General features: G+C 54.9%; 1 protein-coding gene across 1 annotated transcript; it reads right to left on the reverse strand.

The window, feature by feature from the left end:
• Nucleotides 1-4,383: 4,383 nt before the first annotated feature.
• Nucleotides 4,384-9,536, reverse strand: LOC139829554 (ubiquitin carboxyl-terminal hydrolase 17-like protein 6). The gene is made up of 13 exons (XM_071817715.1): nt 9,515-9,536; nt 8,645-8,845; nt 8,105-8,215; nt 7,927-8,029; nt 7,715-7,782; nt 7,484-7,554; nt 6,856-6,938; nt 6,507-6,618; nt 6,112-6,252; nt 5,796-5,896; nt 5,448-5,544; nt 4,828-5,119; nt 4,384-4,547 (listed from the first exon to the last, which is right to left on the reverse strand). Exons 1-13 carry the CDS (start codon nt 9,534-9,536, stop codon nt 4,384-4,386), a joined length of 1,566 nt encoding a protein of 521 aa, XP_071673816.1.
• Nucleotides 9,537-9,834: the final 298 nt, after the last annotated feature.

Raw genomic sequence — 9,834 nt, forward strand, 5'->3', positions numbered from 1 at the left:
GCCTCACAGCCCAGCAAAATCATAGTGCAGGCAGAAACCTTCACCATACAAAGATGGAGACAGTCTGGAATACGTTACTCTCAAAAGCAGACATTGCAAACTACCCTTGTTCTTGCTTACCAAATTCAGACAGTGTAAGAAAACAACAACAAGGAAGCAAGGTTCTTATTTTATGCACCCCATTATATGGACCATTCAACATCAAGTCCAACCAGAGTCTGAACCTCCGAATAAGAAATACCATCTTAAAATATCTAGGAAAATGAAGGGCTTTGAAGTTTCAACATCAAAAAATGTTCACAAAGGCACTGCCATGCAAGTCCACACCCCTGATCACAGACCACCTGCCCTGGTACCAAAGGCAGTGATGTTCTCAGCTGATTCGCAGCCACTGACATCTGGAAAGCAGCACAAAGTCTCATGTTCTTCCTTGCCAATCATGTAGTTTGGAACTGAAACAGGGAAGTAAACCATCTACGGTCAGTCTGTTTTCATTCGAGTACATCAGGACAAGTTCAGTTCACATTCACCAGGAATCACAGCAGGTCCCACCCGTCCCTGCAGACCCCAACACCGCTCCTGTGCAGGGTCCCGAGGAGCAGTAAGCACAGAACAAGAAACCTCCCTTCCAAGGAAGGCCCACAGCTGCTCTTCCAACAAGCTGCATAAGCAGCAGCTGAGAACAACCTCTGCTGTCTGCAGAAGGAGAGCAGCTCCTAAATGATCCCCAGCCCTACAGACACAGATCTTCCCCAGGGCACTGATGAGGAACCACCAGAGTGCAGGGACACCTGGTCATTCAGTTGAAGCTTCTGGGGAGAAGGACAGAGGACTAGCAAGAGACAAATCAGACAAGAGAGAAGACAGAGGAGCTGAGAGAGAAAGAAACACACAGGGAAATGGATGGAGAGATGGAGGCAAAAAGGGACAATAAGCTGTGATGAGACAGGGAGGAAGAAACAGCAGGGCTGATGAGCAGGACAGAGGGATGGGGAGGGGGGACGAGGAGAAGCAGGAAGGGGCTAGAGAAAGACAGGGAGGGGCATGTACAGATGGAGAGACAAAAAGAAAGACAGGGAACAGAACAAAGGGAATGAGAAATAAAGCAAAGTTGGGATCCAAATGAAGAGACTGGAAAGGGGAAACATGCAGCAATGAGCTGGAGAAAGAGGAAAAGAGGGCTGAGGAGCAGGAAAGAGGAAGAGAAGACAAAGAAAAGGCAGAGCCAGCTGGACAGGGGCGATATAGTGAGAAGGGATGGCACTGGGAACAGGGATGGAAGACAGAAGGAAAACCAGGACAGAAAGACATCAAGAAGGAAGAGGGGCAGTAATCTGGACAGAGCTGGAGAAAGAAGCAGCAGGGAAAGACAGGCAGAAAAACAGAAGGGAAGCAGGAGAGAGAAAGAACAATAAGGGTTGGGGGCAGGATAGAGATTGGGGAAAAAATGCTGGGGCGGGCAGCAAGATGGAGAGGGAATAAAAAAAGAAGAGGGGCAGGAATAGGTGCAGGGAGCAGGACAGAGGGATACAGTGAGAAATGATGGGGCAGGGAGCAGGATAGAGCAACAGAGCAGAATGGTGACAAAGAGAAACCAGGGATGATGAGAACCACAGAAGGGTGGAGACAGAAAGGGAGATATGAGAAACCCTGCACAGAGGTGGAGAAGGGTGGAAGAAATGGTGAGGAAGAAGCAGAGAGGGACAGAGAGAGAAGAGATGAAGAGGAAGAAGGACACAGTAGGAAAGAGGAGGGAGCAGGGAGGGACTGGAGCACAAATCAGGATGAAATGGCCCCAAGGGCCCAGGACTCACCACAGTTCCTGCTCTCTGCACTGCCAGGCAAGTTGTGGAGTTCAGGCACTTCTGTCTGCCTGTCTTTTCCTCCCCTCCTATTCTGCAGCTCCAGTCATTTGTCCATCCTGCACCTAAGAGAACACATCAGTATTTGACAGCTCTTACAGCACGAGGCTTCCCAGGCGCACACCACACACACACTATACGGCCGTACAGTAATTGTCCTCACTTACACAGACCCTGCGGTGCACGTTTGTGATCTGCTCTGCTGAGGCTGCTCACAGGGACTCTTCCTCACCCAGAGGGGCAGCTGTCTCTGGTGCAGCTGCAGCAGCAGCTGTGGGGATCCCCTGCACTTCACCCTCCAGCTGCTTCCCCTTCTCCTGCTCTCTCCAGCTCCAGCCCCAGCTGCTCCTCTCCAGCAAGTGCCCCCTGCCCCCTCCCCCACCCACGAGAACAAGGCCAGAGGCAGCAACAACATCTCCAGGGCCCCAGAGGGAGAAAAAGGGCCCCAGGGCTGGGTCGGGCGCTGCTCGGCCTCGGGCAGCTCCCCGGGCGCCATGGTAAAACTCACCCTGGCCGCCTGCAGAGCAACCGCCTGCTCAGCCTGGGCTGCGCCACCATTGGTCGGGATGGCTGTCAGTCTCCTCACCTGAGCTGCTCCTGCAGCTGATTGGCTGCCTGGGCAGTGACTCTATCCTGCTTTGGGGCTCACCCTGCCCTGAGGTGATACTCTCTCTGATTGGCTGCCTGAGGGGTTACTCCCTCCACAGTGTCCGCCTTCCCTGAGCCGCTGTTTTCTCTGATTGGCGGTTTCGGATTTCCCACTGGCTCCCCCCACCAAATGATTGGTCAGAACATTTCTCAGTCATCCCTGTGCTGCACTCCCACCGGGTGTGATTGGTGTAGCCAGCACAGCCCGCCCCTGAGCCCTGCCCAGTTTGTTCAACTGTGGCCAACTGTCCTGCAGGTCTCAAAGCTCGATTGGCTGCTTACATTTCAATCACATGACTTACCCCGCCTCCTCAAATGTGATTGGCTGTATTTCATCCGCTGCCTGTCCACACACTTCCGGGCGGTTGTTACCAGGCAGCGAGCTCCACCTGAAAATGAAGCAGTGGTCCCTGACCAAAGGCCGTGGGTGATGAAAGACACGTTGGGACCCTAAACATGAGGATTTGGCCCCAAGAAGGAGGCTCTGGGCACTCAGAAGGATGGGCAGATGCTCCAGATGGCGCTTTGGGTCCTGCACACGAGTGCACCCTCTTGGCTCCCACCCGAGCTGGGTTTGGTGCCCGTGACCCCAGGTTCCAGCTCTGCTGTGCTTTCTGACCTCATGGGCCCTCTTGTCCTGCCAAACTTCTGCTGCCAAACCCTGCTGTAGGAAACAATCACCTTGCCAGTAGAACAGGCCTGGGCAGGATCTCTCAGCAAAGCGTATTTTATAAACTATTTTGCAAGACCAGGTGTTCTACCCAAAGACAGCACAGGGAATGGAACAAAAAGCCCCCGCTTACACATCCACCGATCCCAGCTGCACATTCCCTCCCCTGCTCCCCGTCGGTTGGTACTGCAGGGTTTACAGACTCCCCAGGGCTTGCCTCAGTTTACCTGTCTCATTCTTCTAATTAACAACTCTCTCACCTTATTGATTTATTTAAAAGCTGGATTCCTGGCTCTTTGGTTACCCTTCCCCCTAGATTAACTTTTTAAATACAGTAATCAGTTTGGATTCCGGGATTATTTCAAACGGACTCTGTTTTCCATTAAGGATTTGTGGGCTGATGTCTCTGAGTCCTTCCCCTGCTGGGGTCAGGTGCCAGATCAGTTCTAAAACAACATTCCCCCTTGCAATGGCTCCTTACATCTCCACACTGAAACAGAAGAGAGGGCAAGATGGGCACACACAACACACAGCTCCCAAAACCCATCACAGAGACTTCTCAGAATGGGGATTTCTCCATTTGCCTCAAAACCCACAGAGGAGCAAGCACCCCATAAATGACACACACAAGGCCAACAAGAGTTTGTTTTTAATGGTGGCTTTGGCTTTTCTGCCCGCTGGTGCCCAGTGAGTGTTTCTGAGCAGCGATCCCAGCCGTGGCACGCAGGTTGCAGCTCTTCCTCCAGGGGCCTGTGGGCAGGCGGGCCGGCCGGCAGAGCTGCCCCTGGCTCTGGAAGGGCTCTCTGAGCTCTTCCTGCCAGAGGCAGCACTGGCTGCGGTTGCCCTTGGGGCAGCTTGGTCCCTGCTGGGGCAGCTTTGCTGCTTCCTGGACTCTTCCTCCTCCTCTTCCTCCTCTCCAGCATCACAGCCGTCAGATGCTGTGTCCTCCCTCATCCAGGCTGCAATCTGCCGCCCGTCTTCCTCATCTGCATCTCCAGGGCACTGAAGCCGTCCTGCCCCTCCTCCTCCTCTGTGCTGAGGGGTCACAGTCTGTGATCTCCACAAACTGCCTGCGGAGATCATAGCCGCGCCACGGGGATCTGCTCCGCTCCCTCTGCCTCAGCTGGGTGTGCTCCCGAGCAGCTTTGGGTGCGGAACGACACCGGGAGCTGCCGCTGGAAGGCCCTGGAGCTGCATCATCCCTTAGGGCTCGGTCACACCGTGGAGGACTTGTTCTCCAGCTCCGTGTCCTCCTTGCTGAGCGATGCTGGTCTGTGATCTCCAGAAACCGGCTGCGGAGATCATAGTCCCGCCGCGGGGATCTGCTCCGATCTCTCCGCCTTGGCCGAGTTTGCTCCTGAGCAGCTCTGGGGGCAGGAAAAGAATGGGAGCTGCTGCTGGAGGGCACTGGAGGTGCTGGTGCAGGCTGGGAGCTGCTGCTGGAGGGCACTGGAGGTGCTGGTGCAGGCTGGGAGCTGCCATTGGAGGGTCGTGGAGCTGCCTTGTCCCTGTGAGCGCGGTCACAGCTCAGGGGACTGGTTCTCCCCCTCCTCCCGTCTGGGTGTTCATAGTCCGCGGTGTCCATGACCCAGCTGCGGAAATCGTTGCCCCAGTGCGGGGATCTGCTCCTGGGCCTCTCCCTGGCACCGTTGTCCTGGCCGTGGGCAGAAGGGCTGAATCCTCGCTCCTCTTTGCTGCTGTCCTCTCGTGCAGAGTGGAGCACACGCTCGCGGGGGTGACAGCACAGCCTGAGACAGACGTGGAAGAAGCGACGCAAGCAGGAGCCCAGGGAGGAGATGCTGTTGATCCTCCCTGGCCAGATGGGGTACAGCCAGCCCACAGATGCCTCCTGGGAACCTGCCCGGCTTTGCTGGCTGGTGCTGGCTGGTGCGGGGGAGCTGCTGTCCTCTGGAGAGTCCTCCATGCCCCCCGCCATGTCCTGCAAAGAGAGCTGTGAGAAGCTCCTGCCCTTTTCTCCTGACAGGACCCACCAGTGGGGAACCCCCAGAAGCTGTCATGGGATAGCTAAGGGCCTCCCAAAGGCTCCTGGAGGCTGCAGGGGGGCCAAGGAGGACAAATGGGATGGATCCAGGTGGGGTGCTGGGAGAGGGAGCCGTGCTGCAACTGTGCAGAAAGCTGCCGTGTGGAGGGAAAAGAGAGCGCTGCCAAGATCCCCAAAAAAACCCGCTGTCCCTCTGGTGCGCTGACCACCTCCCCACAGCCACCTTAGTCCTACGGGGCAGATGCTGCTGTCCCACAGAGCCCACCTGCTTGCTACCGGCCACCCGCTGACTGAGGAGGGAACGGGCTTCTGATGGTACTGGTGAGGAAGAAGCCTTTTGTCCAATTTCCAAATCGGAGCACCTGGGGAAAAAAGGAGGGATCTCTGTTGAGGGCTGTTCTTGCAGCCTCCTCTGGGTTCCGGCATTTTCTTGGAACAGTTTATGTGACAGAGAGAAGATGCAACTGAGACCACAAAGGGGAAATTTGGTTGGGCTGAAGGATGCAGGTGGTAATTGTCTGCTATGACAGAAACACTCAGGAGGACGAGAAGAAAAATAACAAAGCCAGGAAAAGGAAATGTGTTCTGAACACAGTTTAAAACTTGTGATTACCTGATGTAAAACAGTAAATAGGCTTGCTGCCTGAGGACTCTGTCACTGTTGCAAAGATCCACAGACTTGTCGTTCATCTGGTACCACAGTCCATCACTGGCCTGCAAAGAAAACGTCGATATCTGGAGATGAATGGCACTGCTTCTGCACAAAACACAGGCCAAAAACTGCCGAACCAGGAGTGTTCAAAACATATGCATTCCAGCCCCTGCGGAAACCTTCTCCCCTCAAATCCTTGGCTGTCAGGAACACGGCAGGAAAGTCAGTCTTCCCCGGGATACATTTTTCCTTTGTTCAGAAGGAAGTCGCTTTTCACCTTTATGTAGCAGAAGTAGTGTCCTGCGCGGCAGCTGTCACCTCCGTGCACCAGGACGGCGTATAAGGAGTAGAGGAGCGGTTCTCCGGCTGCCTGAGACATGTACGGGCGAAGATCCAGGTACTGGGGATACTCCACAACCTACGGAGAGACCAGGAGGGCTCAGCAATGATCCTGGAAACCTTCAGGACACAGCAATATGTCACGAGTTGGGTGGCAGGAAACTCATCCGGACCAAAGCAGCTCTGTGGGAGCAGAGGACACACTTGTCTTCCCACGGGAACTGTCCCCAGAAGGGAACGCGAAAATCTCAACATGAGCAGCTTGTGACAGGGCGTCCGGCTTTGGGAAACCCGCTCCAGGAAGAGAACGTTGCACTCCAGTTGTGCACACACCTTGCTGATCTTGTCGCCGGTGAAAGCTTCAAACCTCTTCAGACACACCGTGAGAACCTTGGGCGCGCGATGGACTGTGAACCTCTTGGAGGCGGCAGTCATCTTGTCACACCTTGAAAGCCAGGACAGAGACAAGGGCTGAAACACACTTTTTTTTCCCCCAAAGGCCAGACAGCCTTTCATGTCTCACACATCCTTGTGCTCTTTTGAGGCTATTCAGTACCATAACGCCATGTTAAAAAACCTGCATCTCATTACTGCGCCTTAATCCAATGTTAAAAGCTGACTTGTGCTCAATGACACCTTCGCACAGGATCTAGTATGAGTACATCATCAATAATAGCCTTACTTGCTACATTTAAAGCAGTTTTCACCATCCAGGTGCTCAGGTTTCACAAAGTCTTCCAGAGCTGCGGTGACAGATGTGGCTGCCTGGAGGGGTGAGAAGGGAGAGCCCTGAGCTCTGGGAAATTCCCACGCCCAAACACTTACGAGGAGTTTACGCAAAAAAAAAACAGCTCGGTGAGGCTGAGGAGACCCACGGTGAACCCGCAAGCAGTGCCCGGGAGGCAGAAAGAGGGTGTGATGCCGAACATCTCCTTCATTTCCCAGGGATTCCCGGGGTTCTCCAGAGCCACCTCTTTGTGGCACCGCACAGTTCAGCTCCGATGGGTATGGGTGTCCCCAGTGATGGAAACAACACCCCCATGAGCCTGGGAGCCAGACGGGTGTTGAGGGAGGGCAAGGGAAGAAGGAGGAGGGTACGTCACAGTGCAGAGAGGGGCACGTGTGCCTGTCCAGCTGAAACCAGCAGCGACAGGGAGACCACTGCCGTGGCCCCTGCAGAACACAGTCCGTTCCACCTCCCGCCCACCACCAACCTCTCTTGTCAGATGCATTTGTAAGCCAGCTGTGTGGAATCTGGAAAGCTACAGGGGCCTTGGGACATCTTGAAGCACAATTACAAACTCTCTTACTTTGATATCCAGAGGAACATCCAGGAAGGCCTCGTAGGAATCGGAAACCGCTTGGCAGCTCCAGCATGTGACTGGAATGCAAATGGAAATGCTCAGTGACAGGGGAAGTCGACGGACTGTGCCGGGTTACGCTCTTCACACCCACTGCGCCAATCACGCCATCGTCTGTTATCACAGGCAGACAGGAGGGCACAGACGATTCCAAGGAGAGCAATAGCTGTGGAAAAGTACCTCTGGATCTCAGAAAGCCCCCAAAGATCTGATGGACGACGGTAGTTGCTTGAGAGGAGATGTCCAAGCTGCAAACCAATGGGAAGGCAGAGTTATCTCCTCCAAGAGTGTGGTTTTGCCTGAAAGCCCTGGCCATAGTTTTCCTTGAGGGGAGGACATCAAGGACTCCAAAGGGCTTGGAAACACTGGAAACACAATTTGCTTGCGCTTACTCGCTGTTTCCGCTCAGACAAGCTCTCTGCATGGCATCCACGGTGCACCGTAAGAACTCGTGGGCGTCCTCCTGCCTGCCATGCTGGAAATTTTCTCCTATTTCTAAGAAAGAAGAAGTTACTAGTTCTCTCCTACAAGAACGGCATCAGTCATGTCACAGCACCTGCACTGACTCACCTGTGAGAGCATCGACGACAACCCAAGGCTCGATGGCACTGTCTGAGGAATGCAGCACCTGTTGAACGTGCACTTCCATGCTGCACATCATGCAGAAGCCTTCCTGGCCACCTGGGGAGGGAGGGAAGCTCCTCAGGTTTGCAAAATATCCACAGCCATGGGAAACCTAATGGGGGTCTTGCAGTTCTAAGAATTCTCCATTCCTCCCAAGGTGCCCAAGTCCCAACAAGCCCGGGACATTTTAGTGCACAGAAAACTTTCTTCAGAGGGATGCTGAACTGACGGAAACTTTCTGTGCAATAAGCAAAGGAGTTTAACTTGCAGGAATAGGGACCAAGAGCCTGCGATAGAAAGAGGTGCCTTTCTGAAGATGAACACATCCAGATAGAAGAAGCTGCTTCTAGGCTTGAGTGTTCAGAGAACACCAACTCAGGGAGCTGACAAAGAAGGGCCACCTTTCTCCTAGATCAGCATCCAGATTCTGGGAGCCCCTGGGCTCTGCTCAACAGATGTACAAGGAATGTTCCCAAAAGTACTGACAGGCCCGGCTGTGCTCCCCAGAGAGCAGGTGGTTGGCCAGAGGCGGGGTGTAGGTCAGGCACTGCAGGACGGAGTTGAGGAAGCACGTGTTGCCCAGGTTGTGCAGTCCCGCTCCAGCTCTCTGGCTGTGCTGCCAGGCCATGCAAATCTTCTCTGGGGGAAAGAGGATCCTCTGCGGCGGAGCCATTCCCTCAGCAACGACTGCCAAGAAACCACATTGGAAGAGAGATGAGTCCACGTTCTTGCACAGAAGCATATTTAAAAGTTGAGTTCTGTACAGGAGCACCCAGGAAAACAAGCTCTAACCTCCCACACAGAAACACTGGGGGAAGCCTAACACTGCTCTTGAAAGTTCCTGGTCAAGGAAAATATCGTGTTCCCCTGCTCACTTTGTCAAAAGTGCAACAAATCCACACTCTGACTTCTGTGCCCTGAGCAACCTTCCTTTCCCTCTGGAGTCTTGACCTGGATCAACCCCCGGCACAGCCTCCCCGTGCGTGTCAGGGCTGGAGGGTGCCCGGCAGACGGGCTGCGATGCTGGAGCCAGGCAGGACACGGAAAGGCGCAGTGCAGCGGGTGAGGAACTCGCTTCAGATGGGCAGGAAAGGTCCCCGTCCCACAGCACGGTGCCTCCTGCCCGCCCAGCTGCCTCTCGCTGCCCGTGCCCTGGAGCAGGAGCTGGGTCCCCTCTGCCCGCAGAGGCTGTGTTGGGGCCGGCTCCCAGCTCGGAGCAGCCCTGGGCTTCAAGCAGCATCATGGCCAACACCTGTGGAACCCCCTGCCAGCGTGCAGGGAAACGTGACCCTGGTGTTGAGCAGGGAGCGCTCGCTGGCCCCCACCCTGCCCAGACAATCAGGGCCCCTCACTCACCCATCTCCAGGGTCTGGGCCATGCACAGCTCCTGGGGCTCTGCTGGAGAGCTGTTCTCCTGGGGAGCCCTGTCCTCCTCCAGGGCCACCATGGGGCAGCTGAGGTGTTTGTCTGCCATCGCGTGGGTTTGGAGAAAGAAGTATAGGTGAGGAATGGGGAAGATTTGGTGAAACGCCACGAGTCTGCCAAGGGCAGCCGGGAAAGACCTGGGCTGCGCTTGGGGAGTCCTCAGCACAAGTCTGCCGGGGGCAGAGGGGAGTCTGCCAGGGGCAGCTAAAGTGAGGGTATGGTTGGACTCGATGATCTTAAAGGTTCGCTTC

Source organism: Patagioenas fasciata, chromosome 21, assembly GCF_037038585.1.
Source record: "Patagioenas fasciata isolate bPatFas1 chromosome 21, bPatFas1.hap1, whole genome shotgun sequence".
In the NCBI taxonomy this organism is placed as follows: Eukaryota; Metazoa; Chordata; class Aves; order Columbiformes; family Columbidae; genus Patagioenas; species Patagioenas fasciata.